The 21,575-nt window shown below is 39.9% G+C and overlaps 1 protein-coding gene across 1 annotated transcript in view; it reads left to right on the top strand.

Annotated features, from left to right (window-relative positions):
* LOC140243502 (uncharacterized) overlaps positions 1 to 21,575 on the top strand; it is a 154,484-nt gene that overhangs the window by 80,885 nt on the left and 52,024 nt on the right. Inside the window, exons 19-22 of the mRNA XM_072323172.1 lie at positions 6,171 to 6,310; positions 10,452 to 10,657; positions 11,626 to 11,772; positions 19,159 to 19,398. Coding sequence (XP_072179273.1) covers positions 6,171 to 6,310; positions 10,452 to 10,657; positions 11,626 to 11,772; positions 19,159 to 19,398 — 733 coding nt within the window. The remainder of the gene's footprint in view (positions 1 to 6,170; positions 6,311 to 10,451; positions 10,658 to 11,625; positions 11,773 to 19,158; positions 19,399 to 21,575) is intronic.

Raw genomic sequence — 21,575 nt, 5'->3', positions numbered from 1 at the left:
AGCGATATCAAATGCCGAAAAGATTTTGTAGTTGAGCAGAACTCCCCTGGCAATGTCGTGTTGTCATGGTCGTCAAATTTGTACTCATGGGCGCAGTCAATGGAATCGGGCAAGCAAAAATTTCGAAGCCACATTTTTCCCCACAGCCAGCATATTCCATCGAACATTGAACCCATGAAATCACGCATACGCAAGCCTAAAACTAACGCCGACTGTCTAACGTTAGCGATGTCACGATTTCAACAACTGTCAGACACTTACTCAATTCAGGAAGGTGCAAAAGTCCATTTATATTCCAATACACAAAGTCACAACGTGTGTCTCGCCGAATAACTGGTGGTAGTGTGTGGTGACAAAGCCGAGTATTTCGGCAGTAAAAGTAGCTGCAGCAGAAGAACATGTCTACCACTTTCTGCTCGCATTATTACACTGCCAGCAGGTGAGTCAAGTGGTGACTTGATAGGCACGCTTCACATGAAAGTTTACCCAGAAACATGAAAAATCCCACGATGCCAAGGTGCCAGAGTGGGGAATGGGGAGGGGTGGAGAGAGAGAGAGACCAATCAACAGAAGAAACCGCGCGTACTGGCGCATTCTCGGAGGTCATGAACAGTCTGGGGTCTTGGAGATGAACAGAGAAGGAATGTTTAATTAAAGATAGCTCAAGTCGAAGACCCAGGATTACAAACGTTGATTCTTTTTTCCCCTTTCATGAAACATGCCTTCACGTTTAGAAATGGTTGCACTCCTTTAAAAAAAAAAATCTCCTGCGATTTTTGTTAACTTAATATAGCCGTTTAAAACGTCAAACTTACCATGAAAGTGTTACTACTTGTAATACAATAGTTAATACTATACCTATTGCTTTAATCATATCTGTATAACACAAATTTGACTAGCAATGACAATAAAAATACTTGTATTTGTTTTGTGCGGAGATTTTTTTTTTTGTCTTTATCCTGACTAGTTCCTATGAAATTTCTAATGTTTTTACGGCAGCATCAACAGCCTAAAATAAATTACTGACAGATTTATAGATTATGAAATTTTTGGCAACCATCCATTTGAACGTCAGGCATGAAAAGCTCCTGATATTCAGCAAAAACAACTCAACAGATCAGAGACAAAGTTCCTTCAAATTTTGAGAAATAGCACGCAGATTTGCTGGGCGTGGTAGGGTCCATGCTTTGAGATCGTCACAATCGTGTTGTCACCAGGGAGGTGGAGTGTCTCTCTTCCACCTCCCTGTTGTCACGGAGTATCGGGAAGTTCTCACAAACTCCAGGATCACCCCTCCCTGCCAACTCCATGTTGCTCCCAGGGAGGCGGGAAGAGTCTCTTCCCACCTCTCTGTTGCTCCCCAACATGCATCGTGAATGCGTGGCGTTTCTTGTCACCGTCAGTACCCGAGGCTGCTTTGTATTTGTCTTGGAATATTGATTCTTCTTGTCAAGACTTGAGTGTAGTAATCGTTTTGCATGGCTATGTAAAAAATTGTGATACAACGTGTACTCAACTCGTCTTTGTGATTTTTTCTTCAGTCCAAAAGGAAGACAAAATAGTATCATGACGTTTGCAATTGTTCGAAAGGTCTGCTTTTGATAACTCAGACTACTCAGTAATCACCCTTGTTTTCCGCTCTCAGGCCCTCCAATTTTATTGAGCAATCCACACGCGCGCGCAAATTCCTTTGCCATGTGGTTTTGCCAGCCAGCTGTCGGAATGTGCTTTGAAGTTACATTTCAGCCTGGCCTGGCTGGCATGAATGGGTGTCGAGTTTCAATCAATACCTACTGTTGTTTTATTCTTGTATTTGAACATGTCGTTTCACCTGACAACACACTGAGATCGGGAAGGTGTAGGGCTAGGGAAGAGGTTTTTGTTGTTGTGTTGCAACCTAATCCGGGCAATTAACCCCAGAGGGCAATTACCCCCCCCCCCCCCTCCCCCGAATACTGGTTAATGGTAAGGTTAGAGTAAAGATTAGGGTTAGGTTTAGGGTGAGGAGTTTGGGTTATGGTTAGGATTAGGGCCAGGGGAAGGGTCCGGGGTAATTGTCCAGGAAGAAAAGAGGGACGCGCTTTTGTTCTTGGTCAAATCGATTTTCCTAGGTGATGCTGTGGAGCTAGAAAGGAACAAAAAAAAACAATTATGATGTCTGGCGTACTTCCGGGACGTCTTATTTTTCTTGCACTCTAAAATTTCCTATTGTTTGGCGTTATCAATTTCATTAATTGTTGTTTAGTTACCCTCTTTCGCATTATAAACTTAAAGTCCATAGAACATTCATTCGCATTAAGATCACACTCGAAAAGCTATACTGGTGTATAGTTTGAACAAAGCAAAATGAAATAACGAATATCCCGCAGATTTTCCAAAATTATGCGTCACGTGGGTCAATTCTGACTGGGCTGAATATTACCGTTATTCATCTCCAAATTCAAAAGCAAACACCCGACATTCATTTTATGATCGAAGGAGCCGAATGTCACTGCTGTCCACTTTCGAAAGTGAAATGAATCATCTGACATATTTCAGCATCGCACGGAGCCGAATGTTATACTGTTTTTCACATTCAAACGTCAAGGCAGACATCCGACATTTACTTTAACATCAAACGCAACTGAATGTTATTGTTATTCATTTCGAAATGTTAAATAGCAAATGTCTGATATTTTTTTTAGCATCTTAATTATGGAGCAGAATGTCGATACTGCTTTTCACTTCCGAACGTTCAAGCAATCATCTGACATTTATTTTGGCATCTTCCGAAGCCGAATGTTATTGAGCACTATTTACTTTCGAACGTAAAAGCGAACATTCGGCATTTCATCGTCGTATTTGTATACGGAGCTGAATATCATTGTTATTCATTTCCGAACGTCAAAGGGATCATTCGACATATATTTTAGTATCTTCCGGAGCTGAATGTTATTGCCATTTACTTTCGAACGTAAAAGCGAACATCCAGCAATTATTTCATCATCGTACTGAGTTGAATACTATTGTTATTCATTTCCGAACGCCAAAGCAAACATTCAACATTTATTTTAGCATCTTCCGGAGCTGATCGTTATTGCTATTTACTTTCGAACATAAAAGCAAACATCCGACAGTTATTTAGCATCGTATGGAGCAAAATATTACTGTTATTCACTTCCGAGCGTAAAAACAATTATCTGACAATTATTTCAGCATCTTCTGGAGCCGAATGTTGTTGCTATTCACTTCCGAAAGTAATAGCAAATATCCAACATTTATCTCATCGTTGTACGAAGTTGATTATTATTGTTATTCATTTCCGAACGCCAAAGGGATAATTCGACATTTACTTTAGCATCTTCCGGAGCTGAATATTATTGTTATTTCCTTTCGAACGTAAAGGTAAATTTCCGGCATTTATTCTATCATCGTACGTAGTTGAATATCATTATCATTTATATTCGACCGTCAAAGCAAACATTCGACATTTATTTCAGCATCTTCCGGAGCCGTATTTTATCCTTATTCATTTCCGAACGTAAAGGTAAATTTCCGGCATTTATTCTATCATCGTACGTAGTTGAATATCATTATCATTTATATTCGACCGTCAAAGCAAACATTCGACATTTATTTCAGCATCTTCCGGAGCCGTATTTCATCCTTATTCATTTCCGAACGCAAAATCAAATATCTGACATTAATTTCAGCACCGTACGGAGCTGAATCTTACCATTATTCATTTCCAAAAGTATAAGCAAACATCCGACGTTTATTTTTGTATAATACGGAGTCGAATATTGCCGTTATTCATTTCCAAAATTAAGGGCAAACATCTGACATTTATTCTAGCAGCTTACGGAGCCGATAGTTACCGCTGTTCATTTTCAAAACTCAAGGCAAACATCCGGCTTTTTTGGCGGCCCGGCGTGCGTTTTTGGTGACGCCGGTCGCAAATTAACAATGCGCGAAATCGTGATTCGATTCGCGAAAAGACTACGCTAAATCGCTACACTCGGCAGGGGCTACGTCGTCCTTTCACCAGGTCTCGTTACAAAACCAAAATCTCGCGTGAGTTCTTGCGTTACCTATCGTTAATTTTAACGAAACATCGTTAATTTGCGATACGGATCGTTACTCATCGTTACTCATCGTTACTCATCGTTACTACAAACGTTAATTTTCCCGATCGTTACTTTGCGTTACTAACGATTCAGGTGAAAGCGCTTGCGTTAATGAAACGTTAATGTTGATTAACGCAAAGTTTATTTTGGTATATACTGTATTAACTCAAGATTTGCTTTTAAAATTGACTTTCAAAATGTTAGGGAGCATTTGTGTGAATTCCTAGTGCAGAAACTTTTGCCCTCTAATGCCTGTAGAGAGCAGTTGGTCGGGGGGGGGGGGGACATTTCATGAAGTGTTTTGTCAGATATTTTGTCTGAAAAACTGTTATAAGCTACTGAAATCCTTGCATCTGATTGGCTGAGAGCAAATTTGTCTGACAAATTTGTCGGAAAAATGCTTCGTGAAATGCCCTCCCCGCACTCTTCTTTTTCTACAGTTGCACGGATTGCACTATTACTTGACTTGATGAGTTCAGGTTAAGCAGCTCGAATAAAGATCAATGTCATATTAAAAAGAATCCAGAATTTAGACATGTTTACGTGTAAGAAATTAGATTGAAATAGCATAATGAGTTGATCTTTGCCATCATGGAATTCTCATCAGAGCAGGTGCATATCAATCAGTATATTGCACCGTGAATATGTGGTCTCTGTTGACATTATTGCTCCAGTCTAGCACACAGCTGTACAATGTGCATTGTGTGTAGTCTGCTAGGAACTCAACCTTGTAATTGTGTGTACCAATAGAGGGTTCTGTAACAAACACAGAGTCATGTCAGTGCAGTCTTGAGAAAACGACTAAAAGAAATATAGTCCTACTGCCAGCACTGAGATTGATATAATATGGTCCCATGTACAGTTTTATTCGTAGTTTATTTTTGATTTTTCTGTGTGTAATGTAAATTTTTTTTTGTTTTTTTTTTGTGACTGCAGTATTAGCCCACTTTTTTTTATTTGACTCCATGCCAGTATTTGGCATCCATTTTGCAGGGCCTTGGCTGTGTATGAAATAAATGAGAGGAGAGAGTGTTTATGCATACACTGTATCATACAATGTAGCAGCCAGTGGTTTTCCCCCCACTCGGTGCCCCCTATGGTGTTCAAAACACAAGCACAAACTTGGGCGTGTGCCCTGTTTAGAATATCACGATGGTACATTTTCAATTAGTTTCTGTGGAGCGTATTCCTATTGGTTTTTTTTTTTGTTTTGCTATTTTGGTTTTTATGGCAGACATGTTTTCACTGTCTGGCCATGTAGCACTTATTGGACAGGAAATTGTGTGGTAATGGCGGAATTCGCCTGGTATCAATTTTTTCTGCAAAGTGCTATAGTAACTGGTTGCAGTATTAGTAAGCAGTGTATTAGAAGAAATAGCAAATCATTAAAGTCATTAGTTTATGTGATGTTGTGTTGTCAGTCACTCTGAAGTATATGATATAATGACTGGATGAAATATAACATAGTAATGTGGTACATGAGATTCTCTTGACTTTGATGCATTAATGCGCTTTTCAGTCACAGTTCTACAGTAGCTTACAGTAAATGAAATGTCACTAGTGGAATTTTGAACACTCAGAATCCTGTACAACAGTGAATGTTACCTGGATCCATTGCCCATAATATCTTCAAGTTTGTATTATACCTACAAGTCCCTCTTTAGAAAGCTTTTTACAGTATTCCAACATTCTTTTATTGTAGATCAAAGGTGATTCATTATAGGTGCCGTTTATACAAATCATTGTGAAACTATGTGGGTTTTTTGTTTTGAAAAATTGAATATTTGGCTGAAAATATACCTAAATATAGTCAGTGCATTTGAATGTTCAAAAAGTAATACTGCGGTCTATGTACATATATATAGGCTTTCAGTTTGCTGTGACTCATTCTTGTATGACGACTGTGCTTTATGTGAGTCATACAGTTTGTAGATTTAGAATGGTAGCTCTTTCCACTGTGCTCCTCCATTGTTTGACTTTAGAAGAGCTACCAGTATACCTGTTTCCCCGAGTATTAAAGTATTTATTCAATCGTTTCTTTTGCATCTCCCTGCCCCCAAACAGCTGAGAGAGGAGAATGCCAGCTTGCTCCAGAGGGCCGAGGAACGGGAGGCTGTGATTGGTCGTCTGGAGCGGGAGAATGAGGAAGGGCGCACTCTGCTGGCCATGCTCAGAGCGGACTTGGACAGGCTGGGGGCCGAAAGGTCAGTGTGGAAATTTAAGATTACAGATTCGTGGACACACGCATTGTCAAATGTGCCAACTTGTATGTTTAATATATATGGTAACTAGTGTGCCTTTTTTTTCACCCAAAAAGGAGAAACTGCCTTCTAAACAAAAGTTATGTTAAAAAAGTTATAGTATACATTGTATCTAGAGTATGCAAGATTTTTTTTAAAGAAACTGTAAACCTATGTAATATAATTACATGATAAAACTTTGTTGTCTTGTGAAAAGCATACAGAAATATGTGACCTGCTACAACAAAAGGATCGTAAAGTCGCTGACGGGTGAGCCGAGAAAATCGAGTTTGAAGTCAGGTCATCAAAATCCGTCGAAACGTTCGGATTTCTGTTTTTGACATAATTTTTTTGTCTAATGTATCTTATATCATCTGCCGAAATTTTGAAGCTAATGACCATAGGAAAGGCAAGAAAATAGCGTTTTTCTGGGCCATGATTTTCCGACTTTCAATGGAACAGAAACGTGTCCGAAGATTTGGATTTAGCGCCGCAGCTAGACTCTGCTCCTAGCAACGAGGGAGTGATCTCATTGGTCAGTGCGTGGCATCCTGGTTATTGATTGGTCGTGAGTAGACCTCTGGCGCTAAGCTTGAATGAACATCGCAGAGGTTGCTAGGAGTGTACCTTCTATTGTCAAATGGTGAAAACTGTCTTGCTTCCCCTTGATCCTGACAGTGTCGGAAGGAAAACTTTGTAGGCAGTTTTCTCGAAATGCTGATTTCCTATTAAAACCACTCAACATGCGCTAATAAAATCATTGATATCTCCGCAACCGAGTACTTTTATGAGTTATGATATATATGACATTAATGTGGAAGAGTAAGGGAATAATGACATGTCATTTTCAGAAAATTGTCCTCCCCGACTTTTGGATCCTTTTGTTGCAGCGGGACATATACAGATACAACAGAGATCCTTTGTAATCCTTTTTGTGCCAGTGGCTTTGGACAGTGTGTACAACCCTATGGGGTTCACTGTGCCAATCAGCACTTAAAGCACACAAAGGGTTTATGAATGAAGTCATCTGACATCTACGAGTATGTTACAAATAGACATGAATACGCATCTTGTAGTCTTTTGCAAGTGATGGTAAAGAAAATATCCCCACAAAGAATGGAAACTTTATTATTATCTGTAAGAAAGATTGTGTAGTACAGTTCGGCATCAATTATCTGGCCTCCATCTGGAAATCTCTATTATCCGGACGCGTTCACACAGTGAAGGACTTTTTTTTTTCATCCAAAAATTGAGAAAAAAACAGTGACTTTCATGGATCTATTTCACTAATTTCGTAAGATGTGCATGATAGGTTTCTCAATATCTAATGAGGTAAAACATGTATGATTTTCACATAAAGTGATGTACTTTATTTTTGTGAAGAAGGGACTACAATTTTGCGCAGGCTAGCATAGATTACACCACTGTTGCGGGGTACGCTACCTGCCTAGCTGCCAGTGCACTGGGATGGCAGCTTGGACGGTAGCTATATACATTAACATTGTGTCTCCCATATCCGGCCAATTCGCTTATCCGGATGAGCGCCGGTCCCGACATGACCGGATAATCGAGGTCGAACTGTATTAACAATTAATTAATTTGGCAATACATACATTGTAATTCTGTCATGGTACATTTCATCACCAAAACCATGCTTTCATGACTGCTTGCTGTAGTGTAAACACGCCTCACAAAGCTCCACCACTGCTGAGGCTATTGAGCATAGCCTGCAAGTGCAACTCCTGATTTAGCTCAATATATTACCTAGTATGTAGAAGCACACTTGCTAATAAAACAAAAGCATAGACACTAGATGAAAAGGTGTCTTCGACCATAGAAGTTGACCGGAGCACCTGCCTGCAGCCGAACAGTGTGCAAAGTGTGTTCATTATTCAGTGAGGTCACGCGTTTGCGGTCCCTCGCAAAAGATCCACATCAGATTGACTCAGTGATGGTTGTATGTAAAGTGCAACTTTTGCACCGTCTGATCTCCTTTTGTGCTTAAATTATCATCAATCAGCTGCTGTTGTTTGCTTGTTCTCAGTTAGGAACAGTCAGTGTTTGAACTGATCTGATTTTTATTGCTTTTAATATCCAACTACAAATTGGAAATTGAGCGTTCATGTTGTAAACAGAAAACACCTTAATGGAACTTGTGGTCAGAAATTAGTAGTTTAATTCTACTAGTCCATCATTTATGTCGATTTCAGTTGCATTAAAGTGTGAGTGATATTTTGAGTATATAATACCAGCAGACAGCTAATAATGGGTACTACATGTAATTTAATGCTGACATGCACATGTTTAAGTTAAGCCTACTTCACGCTTGTTCTGTAGACTGTGGACTAGATTCAAACCAGGGATTTTTTAGTAAACTACCTTTGTGAAGTAAAGTCAAAATGAATGACAAGAGGAATTATGCTGAATGATTAAATGTGAAAGGCTTCAAAGAGATGATTCATGGCACATTTCTCTTCAGGCATATTCTGGATATATCAAAGATTGCAACCCCCCCCCCCCCCCATAAAACAAAAACAAGACCCCCCCCCCAAAAAAAAAAAAAAAAAAAAAAACCACCACAAAACAACAACCAAAAAACCAGCCAACAACAAACAAATAAAACCCTTTATGAACCACAATACAGCCTGTAGCTGTCATCGACCTTTAAAGTTTATCATATTTCATTTTTTTAAAAGAAGGATATTAAAGGGTTTGAAACTATTGAATCAAAGCACCTTCACTAAAAGCATTAAAGGGAAGGTAAACCCAAAAAGCAATGTGGATTGAGTGAAAGCAGCAACATTAGTAGAACACATCAGTGAAAGTTTGAGGAAAATCGGACAATCGATGCAAAAGTTATGAATTTTTAAAGTTTTGGTGTTGAAACCGCTGGATGAGGAGACTACTAGAGGATATGACGTATGAGTGGACAACAATACAAAGAAAATATAAAGGAAATTCAACAAAACTTCACTTTTCTAGAATTGTGAAAGAGCAATGGACCAACCTCTTTCAGAAAGCAGGGGGAATAATTGCTACCCCTAACATATGTCAATATCAAGTTGATGGAATTTGTAATTTTCATGAAAAATTGATTTTTGTAGAATTTTCTTTATATTTTCTTCGTATTGTTGTCCACTCATACGTCATAACCTCTAGTAGTCTCCTCGTCCAGCAGTTCCAACACCAAAACTTTAAAAATTCATAACTTTTGCATCGATTGTCCGATTTTCTTCAAACTTTCACTGATGTGTTCTACTAATGTTGCTGCTTTCACTCAATCCACATTGTTCTTGGGGTTTATCTTCCCTTTAATGAACTTGTAAACTAATGGGACCTAATGATGTCGGCTCTAGGCGCACAAGAAATCATTAGCAGCCCATATAGTGTATTTGGCCTCTGAATTTTACTCGTGTTTACGTAAATTGTTCGAGTCACATGATGATCATGATGTGTGTCTTTTATTCAGCTGTAGCGTTATAGAGCCAGTAGAGTGTACTGGGGTAGAATTAGGTACTTGGGGGAAAAAAAAATGTTGCTTGTAATACACAGTCATACTTGTTAATAAGGAGGGTACCAAACCTCAGATGCCATTAAAGCATATTTTCGCATTTCAGTATCTGACATTTGATATTTAATGGCAGAGGAGTAATTTTTCAAGCGTCACATGACAATTATCTAATATGTTGTGTCGTTGATGCTTACATGGTTTGTGTTAAAATGCAATGCGATGGGAACTGGGTTCCAGGTTTGCTGTGTACTACAGTTTTGTAAGTGAATCACAGGGGCAGCAAACAAAACTAGTTTGTGTTTTGATTTTGCTTGTCAGCATGAAGGAGAAATGCGTAGGTACAAACATGTATTGAATTATAAACTGTGCAGAGCAAAACTTGGCAAGTTTTTCCCCATAATCAGCTCTTCCTACGAGAACCACACTAGACCGTTTTTACTGTTCAGTTCTTGTGAGTATTTGAGATGCTACTTTCAACCTGATCTCATGTCATGCTGAGAAAGGAGTTCACTGAATTATTAACACAAAAACTTCTTCTCTTTTTTTCATTTTTTCCCCCTTTAAAACCCCCCATTTGCCAATTGCAACTAACAGGAACAACTTACAGCACACCAACAACCATCTTCTCCGAGTGTTAACCACCGTGGTCCAGGCTGCCATGGAAACGGAGAATGCCATCAACCGCCGCATGGGGCCACACTCCCGGCAGGGGCCATCCCGCCAGGCCCTGGATATGGACCGACGGGGCGACGGGAGACCCTCCTCCCCGCGGGCAGAGCGCCCCAGGGGAGCAGTTGGAGGTAAGTGGCATGAGCATGCATGGTGAAAATATGCAAATACTGATTTTCAAAAGTGATATAATCTTTGTTTAACAGAGTTAAGTGACAGAAACAGTCTGGTAGAATTAGAGCTTAGAAATGAAAGTTGCAGGATTTGATTTTTGTTGCTCATAGAATGTTAATAATAAATATTGGTAGCAGCCACATGCAGAAATTGAATGGCACTATATTCTCTCAGTGGTATATGTGGGAAGTGATGTCAAAATGATTTTTTTTTTGAGGGATCAATAATGTAGCAACTACAACCCTATCATTGTTTAAGTTCTGACAAATCTGCAGTAATTTGACTGTGAAGAATGTCACTGTGAGACCCGAAGGAATCTTTCACTGTTGTGTGTGTTCTCTTACCCCATTCATTGAAGTCAACATGAACAGTGACTGAGTGGTACAAATCTGTTTTACTTAAAGGGAACCCCTTTGAGATCAAATGAAGATATCTGTAATGTTCCAAAGTGCAGTATTAATAAGGAGCTTTAGATTTGTGACGCGGACATTTAGCTGACGATTGCGTTGGCTTTCCTCTCTCCCTGTGTTGTGTTGCAAAGGAACTTTAGATTACGCTAGGAACACGGCCTATACAAAGTAAAATGGCACTCCCATGTGATCGTAGCATCAAGTTGCTCTGTGCATTGTGAATTGAGTGGATGCAAACATAGCCCAGAACCGACCGTGCAAACTCAGATGATGCAAGGTCGATTTTTATAAGCAGTTGTGGGCATGCTGAAAACGTTCTTTTCTTTCTTTTTTTTTTTTAATACTTCTGAACGTCTCTGTTGTGAAAATCTAAAGTTCCCTAATATTTGTAGAAGTGTGGTGGAAAAACTATGATTTAATACCCACTTGTACTCTCACATGTTTCTGTATACTGGTACTTTACATTATTCTCAATGAAAACCATTTTCCTGTGTGCGGTTATTTTCTGTCGCAAGGCGATACGAGCTCAGATGGCGACGTCCTCCACGACACCAGCGTCGGGTCCATCCTCAGCGACGAGGGCCTGGAACTCTCCCAGCACATCAATGAGAGCATGTTTGTGGGACCAGACCTAGACTCGGAGGGAGAGGAGATTGTGACTGGTGAGAAATCACATGACCTTGTTCTAACCAGAAAATAATTTCTTTCCATATTCTTCTTTTATTTTCTTTCTCTATCATTCGTTACATCACTTTTTTCTTTATTTTAGATTTACAAGGCATGATGTGGTGGATTATTCTTTAGTGCAAAAGTGGAAATTGCACGGCAGTAATTTTACGTGCTCGGCCGGGGTAAAATGAATTTCTTGTGTTTGTGATTTCGTGGAATCAAAACTTTAATAGTTTTTTACATAACAAGCAAAAAAAAAAAAATATTGGATGCTTTTATTTTCGCTCTAGTATCTTGTTGCGCAGAATGACCGAAAATGTCCACTTTTACGGTAGTCTCCTGGGATGAACCACAAGGGGCGGGATGTCCGATCTGTTTGTGTGTCGGACTACTTCATCAATGAAATTGTGTCAAGACGATGGAGCAGGCTAAAGATAAATGCGCGGAGAGATCTCAAATTTGTGTTAAAGCTTCTTATTAATGTGATATACTGACTTGATTGCAGAAAGGATAATCATCAGTTGTGACATTGGAACTGTGACAAAGACAGTGGCAGAAATGTTTCAAGTAATTTTTGCTGTTGTACAGCCATGTAGAATTTTGTTATTGGGATACACTGTTAGCTCTTACTTGCTCCATATGAGTGCTTCATGCAATATTAAAACATAATAATTCCACAGCTAAATTCTGTCAGACAGTGTTTCTAGGGGTTAGGTTCATGTGGGTCTTTGTTACAAAATGTGTCAACATTCCTGAAACTCATTTCATGTCTGTGATCATGCTTAAACCAACCTTGCGATGGTGTAGTTAAATTCATGTTGATGTTGATCAAATATGCATGAACTTCCTTCATACCACCATCTCACGCCTTTGGATGATTGGAACTCTTGCTTCACACTTCTCCCTCACCAAACTAGTCTTGCACTGGAGTAAGTGTTCGACTCATATTGCCGTTATTGAAATATGAACGAACATTCTTGAAACTGTCATTTCATTGCTAGTAACATGCTTAATTGGACCGGCCTTGAAGAAACGCTACATTTATCAGAGTTTCGTTTGTATGAACACATCTCAAATACTCTCTTCACATCTCTTGTTATGCCAAGAAAGTGAAGTAATGTAGTAGTTACTAGATTTTGGCGTGGTCGTGTCTACAAATGTGAGAGCATTCCCTTGCACTCTCACTTCACACCCCCTGGAATGTCAAATGATCCTTTTGCCGCAGAGTAGCTTTTAGCACCTCCTTGGGGACAGCTCCAAGGAGGCGGCTTTCCCCGATTGCGTGAGTTACGTGCCGCCGTCCGATTCTCCTCTCAAACCCCCGCAATTGATGAGATTCTACCGCCTTTCCTTCACGAGCGGTAATTTGACACCCGAGTTTTTGAGCTTAAGAGCACCTCTCTCCCATGGCGCACTCTTGCATTAATGCCTCACACTCCTCAACCCTTAGAATCCCTCGCCTGTCATCACTATTAAAGCGACTTTTGGGTGCTACATGATAAGTAAGCAAGGGACTTTAATAGTAATGTAAACCTGATAAAAATGGGTAGTTAAGCAATGATGCTGTAATATTGCAGTGAAACTCCCTGGGGGACAATAAATGCTGTCATCCAAAATGTGTAGACACACTTTATTTGAGACTTCACTTAATACTAAGGGCTATCTATGATTGAAATGAAAGTATTTGCAACTGTCAAAAGCAGACGAAAGTGAATTACCTTGGATGAAGCACAATGTCATATTCAGCAACATCAAATGACATGACACCAACCCATTCATAGATACAAATTGTATAAAACTGTATCTTATCTATAAATTGCTTTCAGTCACAGGTTTATGTATTTTTTTTTTTTGAATGAATATTTATTCTAGTTTATAGGAAAAGCTTTGATGAAACACACAGAGAAAGGAAAAGGCGTTTGAAAAGAGAATGTTGACTATGTACCCTAAAGTTTGGTAAGGCCGTGACTGAGAAAATGTGTGTGGTTGAGCATCAAGTGGTGCAGAGGGGTGTCTAAAATACATTCAGCAGCTGATGCTGTCATAATAGCCACTGGTCCACGCCCCCTTTGTGGTGGGGTCTGTCAGCACATGGAGCTATGCCCAAACTGCTCTCATACATGTCATGTGCCACCCAAGCTCCCAGTCAAGGGATGTGCTATTTGGGAAGACCGCCCTTTTAGCGCTAAAGAGGGCCTCAGCACGGTGAGAAAATGCAAATCTCTTTAGAGATCTGAGGAGGCCATGTTTTTTTGAAATGCAAGAGGGGCCCCAGTATTTGCTCTCCTTTTAACCCTATTCTAACTGGGCTATTTGAGACCAAGTTTTTACTGAGGGGGGGGTCAATTTGACCCCCCCTTCAGATCTCGGCCGCCGATCGCGTGATCGCCGCGAAATTTTGCCTGAAGATAGAGCTGGATGTCAACTACAAGATTACGTCGTCATACAATAGAAAAATATTGCCTTTATATTTTTAATGAATTAATTATGCAAATTTGTGCATGAAATTATATTTTCACCTATAACTCCATTAAAAAAACTGGAGGATTGCTAGATTTTTGTGTCAGAATTCCTCAAGACACATCAAACAATTTTTGTGTAAAAAAATAGCTCAATTGAAATTAATTTCTTTTGTTTTTTATTGTTTTGTTAATTTCTTATGTATTTTATTGTTTTTTCAACCTTTTGTTTTCTATTGTTTTTTTGCCAAAACTTGTTGCAGGCACTTTTTCAGGCTTATTTATTTACCTCAAAGTATTTTTTGAGCACAGTGAATGCCTGTGTTTGAGGCATTGAGCAGTTCTCATACATGTTTCAGCCTTTTGTGTGACATATTCGGGTAAACATACAATGTGATTTTTGATAGGTAAGTTTTACAACATGTTTTGTTGTATGGGAGTGTGGCAGCTCCTTTACAATGGCTATAGGGATTGCAGAATGGGGGGGGGGGGTGGTGTAAGTACAGATTTTGTTCTTAGATTTTGGAGAATTGGAGGAGATTCAATTGGTTTATTCTGTAGGACAGTGTTCCACTGTATGTGACATCCAAAGCCACTCCTCGAAATGTTATCTTTGCCGCAGTGCTTCGGTTGTGTTTGGATGATAAGGCGCTACCTATCTGACAGCTGCCTTTACAAGTATTGTAGAATTTGTCTACAAGATGTGGTTGAATTGATTGATATCACTGGTAAGCATAAGGTTATCTTAAAGCACAGAAGCTTGGTTGCCATGACAATCACATACTAGGTACCAATACGTGATATGATAGTGTTCCTACACTGTTCGTGACATCGTCCATGTTATGCTGACGTGGAAATTCTAGGGAGCGCTCTTTTCTGTGAAGGAAGGGTTTTGATTAAGACTCACAGCCACATAATGAAGAATGAATATTATGCCTTTTTCATAATGGGACAATTTCACAGCCATTTCACAGCACTGTTATCAATGACAATATTTTTGTGAGTTGTTGCTTTCATAAATGTAAAGTTGCAACAAAATATGAGGCGTATCTGTTATTTAGGAGACTTCTTTTGCCCTTTTTTAACTATGTAGCAGTGCATATTAACAGTGGGCATTGATTCTTGATTTCAAACTCACCGTGAGATTTTATCCATTTGATGGTTTGTGTGTGTGTGTGTGGGGGGGGGGGTGGGTAGGGATGAGTGTGTTAACTACATGTATAATAATGAGGTCATATTTGGACAGGGTGCAATCTCTGAATTACTGTTTCAAAGAGATGCCTATTCATTTGAGACAATCTGCAGTATGAAGGAGAAATGGTGAGCCTCTGAAGCCCCTTGAGCACTGGATTTTACACGTGATCCATATCTTGTGCCAGCAACAGCTCACAGCAGAGTCTTGGATAGCCATACGGTATACCACAAATCCTTGTTACCAAATTATGCAGATTCACTTGTATGTCCTCTCACCCAGATCTTCTATTATACCATCCCCCCCCCCCCATCGTGTCTGAATGCATCAGATATCAAATGTGCGACTTCCTGTGATTTCCCGCAACGAGAATGACCCAATACAGGAAGCGATGATGGCTGTTGTGTAGTCGCGGCGCTCCGTTTCTGGCCAGATCCGATTGATGCGATTTGGACGAGATTATCGGTCATTCATGGAGCGGTTTAGCTAGTGAATGATGCACCGTAAGGTGACAAGCATGTCCTCAAGCCAGACAGTCCTGTGGGATCTGGATGGAGGATTTCCCTTCACTCTTTTTACCCCTAAATGATTTACAGAAGCGTGGTAACATAACCAGGGAATAATTTTCCTTCTCGAAATTGAATAGCAATTTTTGTCGATGGACATACATTTTCAACAAAATGGTATACAAATGTACAAGTCTATTCAATGAAACTGCTATGCAAATTACGTTTTGTACAGCTGTCGTACCAAAATGCATAGCAAATTGCTATGCGATACCAGGAAAATTATTCCCTGATAACAGTATTTTATACCACAAGCAGTGAGTCATACAAGTAATAACTCTAATATAGACCTATGTAATCACTGCTGATCACCCTCAGATCAATTTGTTTTGTTTTGTTTTGTTATTTTAAGAGATAATTATGCTTTAAAAAATTTCTTCCTAAAAATATATCACACTCCTGGGATTGGTTGTGAAAGTCATCAAACATACTAATATAATCAAATGTTGATAGCTCATTTATAACAAACACCAGTACATCAAAGGCTGTTTGGCTGTCAGTGTCACAGTAGCTCAGAGCATGCTTCAGGTTATGATTATATGTGTGACATTTCAGTTGTCTTCTTTCTCAGGCATTATGCAGGAAATTGTAAAATTTTACCCCTGAATTTTATTGGTTAAGCCCTCGTCTTCGACTGCCATCTGATCCCGAGAGATCAAGAAAAGCAGCGTGTCTCTCATGTTGCGTGAAATGAATTTGTCAGAATTGATGTGAAATTGAGAATGTTCAGGGGAGAAAACTTTTTTTTTTTTTTTTGGGGGGGGGGGTAGGATTAGAGTAGGAGCAAAACAAGAGGGTTTTGAGTAGTAGCCATTAGTCATAGGGTAATGTAGAGGCCCATATCTAGGGTTCTCTAACTGCTTTGCTGTCTCTGTGTGGAAAGATGTCTAGTCTAGGCATTCAGCACACTTTCAACCTTAATGAGAGTTTGGTGGAGGAATCCAAATTGTATGCTCAGCCTTGACTGCAAAAGACTTTTCTTGGCAGCTGGAAAGCTTTTTGGACCTTGTTCTACCTAGCAACGACTGATGGATGCGAATTGCTTCTGATCGGACTCCGGGGTTGTTAACGCAAGAGCGCAAAAGAGGGAAATGACTTGCAGATTTCTCAGATCACCAGATGGAAGCACCCACAGATTAAAGAATGAATTACAAAACTCCCATGTGCAAAATAAAGCAAGTCCGATCAGTATGGGTTGCCTCATACCTCAAGCATTTTAAGTTATTTGTCTTCCCAGAAAGTAATGTATTGTTTTCATTTTGCCATCTGACAAGACAGATGTATGCCAAGCCATCTCCTTTTATGGTGTTGGTATTCAATCTAGCGAAAGAATGTTGTAGTAAACAGTCAAATATTCCCCCCCCCCCCCCCACGGCCCATACACAGGCAGTCCAAGTGCTGATCCTGCATGATATATACGTTGTACAGTATGTACAAGTCTACTGAACCGTCAACGGTAAAATACAATGTACCTCTGAAAATTAATGAAAATACAAGGACTAGCCTCATTCCAAGACTTACATGTATATGATTTAAAGGTCAGCACTCTTCAAAATAACAAGAACAAATTGTTGTTGTTTTTGCTTTTTTAGTGTTTGTCCAAAAAACAGCCACAGTGCAATTTGTGTGAAATCTCTCAAACCAAAACCAGTGTAGTTTATTGGGGAGAAAGACTAGTGACTGTCAACTAGCTTCCTCCTCACAATACCCAGCTGGGAGCCAATCCCTGGCTGCCCTGTGACTTTTTTTTTTCACTATCTCACGAGCGGACCTTCACCCCAGATCGCATCAGCCCGTAGCAGTTGTTCTCCTCCCCCCTTCTCCTCTCTAACATCTTCCCCCTATGTGCTAGGTAGAGCTCCTTCATGGTGTACTGCTGGTCACGTCAACAAGTGTTTGGAATTCCCCTCATGTTCAGTGCTGCTTGACTCAGTTTTGCATCAAATTTCCACGAGGGCTTGACGATTTTTTGTTTACGTACTGAAATGTGACAAAGGAGACTAGGCCAGATATTATCTTGTAGTTGACCATTTTTATCCTCGTTCATTACACCAAAAGCCGCTCACCTTTGGTCAATACTCATACATGTGTATTTCCATTAATTGAAACTCTTCTTGAAACATAGAGCACTGGTTTCATGTTCACTTCATTAAAGAGCAAAAAGAAGGGAAAAAAATAATAAAGGACAGGAATGAAAACTTCTTTATGAAATTGCTAACAAATTTTTTCATTACTTTTGCAATGTGTGGCTATTTTTAAAGGGCAAAACAATGCAATTTCATTGCTTGGAGAAACCTCATCCAAACATTGCTTACTTCTTAATCGCTGATGTCATGGGAGCAACTATATTATTATCATTATTATTATTTTTTGTCTTTCACATTGCATTGGCAGAATGTTATTGGCTATGACTAGCATTAGTACATTGTGTGCCAAACACAAGCCCAAGCTGCTGCCGGGCTTGCTTTCAAAGAAATGACACTGTTCCGTGAATTTGCCTGTGCTTCCTTTTCAGTTCTGCGGGGATTTCCAATCTTCAGAACAGGGAATTGGTTCTGTTTTTATTTTGTCAGTCGTAATCTACATTGGCATTTTCTTGCTGTTGATGCAGTGTTTCAGGCCACCATTAGCCCATGATCAAATCTCTGTTCTAACTTTTTTTTTTTTTTTTTTTGGCCAATAGTACATTTTATCAGCTTCTTTTGAGGCACTAGTTTTGAATAACTGAATGATATACAGGTAACTTCAGTAAATAGAATATGTTATGAGATTGTGTTGTGAAGTTACTCCCCCTTTCCTAGAGTGCATCAAAGGGAAGGTCATATCAGAACAGCATGGACCAAACGTTGATTGCAAACCACCAATGTGTTAAGCATTGAAGCAAGAAGTTAAAGCATTTTGTGAATTTTGTTTCATCCCTTTCAAATGCTTTCCGTACCTTGTTTCAGCCTCATGACAAAGGGATTTGATTGTAATCACAGACATCATTTAGTGTATGTAATGAATGTGTATTCATTTCAGAGTGTGTTTTCACAGGATGTAAAGAGAGGAGTCCCATTTTAGTTTTAGTCATTGCAGTGCCTTGCAGTGGTGCATTCTTTCACATCCTACCCCCCGCAAACCTTAATTCTATGTTTGTTCTTATTGTTGTGGCGATGACAGGCGCAACCACACGACTCCACTCAGCCGTGGAGCGCCTCCTAGACCACTTCTCGGACTCCAGCACGCAGTCCGATGGGCTGCGCCCCGTCCAGGCCGAGGGCTACGCCAGCTCCCCGTCCAGCCGAGAGGGGGAGGACACCGTCTCCACGGGAACGGGAGACCAGGAGGAGCTGGTCCATCGTCTCCAGGCGGAGATCAGGGAGAAGGAGCGTCTAGCCCTGGAGCTCCACAAGTCAGAAGGTGGGTGGACCTACTGTCATTGACAATGGTGGTAACTGCATCCTCCATAAAGTGTCATTTCACGCCATGGTCGAACAGCGGTGTAGAAGTTTCATCAAACTTTGCTCTAAATTCAGAATGTTATGTTTCATATATTTTCAGGAAGTGTTGATATTAGTGCAGACCACATTATGCCAATAAGATAAGGTGATAAAATCACCACCTCCGTTGTCTGTCATCAACAAACACTCAGTGGATTGTTAATGCAAAATCCAGTAGAAAAGCTTGTTTCCTTGGCATGTAGCTTTGCTGTTTGTGTGTACAATAAGTTTGCAATGGTTATTTTCATGCCTCCACCCGAAGGGGGCAGGAGGCATTATCTTATTTCTGGGAAAGGGTTGTAGTTGTTAAATTCTTGACAGAAACATAAATTCTTTTGATATATTTGTGTGCACAAACCAATGAGAAAGTTGGGAGTTGATCACATCATCACCCTTGCCGGCTTGTGTAAATGGTGTAATACCACCAATATCACAATCCAGTGAAAATGTGTAATTCTAAAATTATATTTATAACTTTATTCATTATAGTTATTCATTCGTTCGTTCGTTCGTTCGTTTGTTCGTTCGTTCGTTCGTTCGTTCGTTCGTTCGTTCGTTCGTTCGTTCGTTCGTTCGTTCGTTCGTTCGTTCGTTCGTTCGTTCGTTCGTTCGTTCGTTCGTTCGTTCGTTCGTTCGTTCGTTCGTTCATTCGTTCGTTCATTCGTCACCTTTATTATGGTGACTCCATCCAGACAAAGATACACCATTAACACTTCAAGTACCAAGACATGAAGCCACAACCTGTCAGGCCAGTGTATTGGCATTTTGATTTTAATAGCAACTGTGTCACTCCAACTGATTGGCTCTTGGTTTCATTGGCTGCACCTGTGCCTCTAATAGCCTTTTCTATTTTCAGCGTATAAAAATTGCATGATATCCCATGATATATCATACCATCTCATGATGGGATGATATCATGACATCACAACTGAAAGCTGTCATTTAGCCAGGTGTCCATGGGGAAATCACTTTCATAGTGCATTCTGTCCTTTGGGCATGCACATTGATTTAAGAGTAACGTCTAGTAGAGGACCTGTGATGAAGTAGGCCAGCAGAACAGACCCATGGATTGTGACAATACCCTGGCCTTAAATTGTGCCCCCCCCCCCCCCTCCACACAAACTGGCTGAAGTGTTGGATTAAGCCACAAGCCAACACCACCCTGTGAATACTAATTACAATACACTATGAATGAATAGCATTACATAACACATGTTGTCTCTATACCTGGCAATACATAGTTATAGGACCTTTCCCTTTTCCTCTTTACCTGCTCGAGATGCATTGATATGGTTTCAGAGCGAGGTGAAAAAGTTAACTTGGATGACTAAGAGAACTCGAGTGCAGCATAGTGCCCCAAAATAACAGTCTGTGGTTTACTATAAATAGACAGAAGCATCCATACAGGTCATGTGGTATGGCTCCAAAATGCTGCCAGTGTGATTTGTGACACTCTTGCCCTAACCTGAGTACACAGCCGATACATTACTTTCCAACATCCATAGGCAGAAATTGGAAATGGGTTCTCCTATGTTTCTGAGTGAAAAAGAAATGATGAAAAAAAAAAGGGGGGGGGGTGGGTTGAAGAACCATGTGGATATTGTGTTGCTAAGAGATTTACTCAAAAATGTTCAAAATAGCAGCTGTTGTTGGTGTTGTTTTTTTTTTTTTGGGGGGGGGGTAGCAGGAGGATACTGTAGATGGTTCTCTCATGTAGTGTACATGTTAAATGTTTCTAGAGACTGAGGTCACTTGTAATAGTAAAGTTCTTATACAGCTGTATTCCACTGCAGGCAGGAAGTACTGTGTGTTGATTCTGTCATGACCAGTATCAATTAAACCATGTGACAGTGGTGTGTAGGAGGTGATGAGCCCCAGCGTTGTTAAACAGCTCATTTCCATGACAACAATGCATAGCCAGGTGTAATTGATTGTGAAACATGCCCATCATAGAGTATTGTTATTGTTTGTAGTTACTATGGTAGAATACACCCACATTGTGCTAGGTGTTGCCACAAGTACCAGGCAAGTTTCACAAGCTTTTGTGATCGTAAGGTACATATTGTATATGTATGTACATTGTAGCTCTCAGTTGTT

This window comes from Diadema setosum, chromosome 20, assembly GCF_964275005.1.
Source record: "Diadema setosum chromosome 20, eeDiaSeto1, whole genome shotgun sequence".
Taxonomy (NCBI): Eukaryota; Metazoa; Echinodermata; class Echinoidea; order Diadematoida; family Diadematidae; genus Diadema; species Diadema setosum.
The sequence above is the reverse complement of the archived record's forward strand: the minus strand, read 5'-3'. Positions and strand labels throughout refer to the sequence as shown.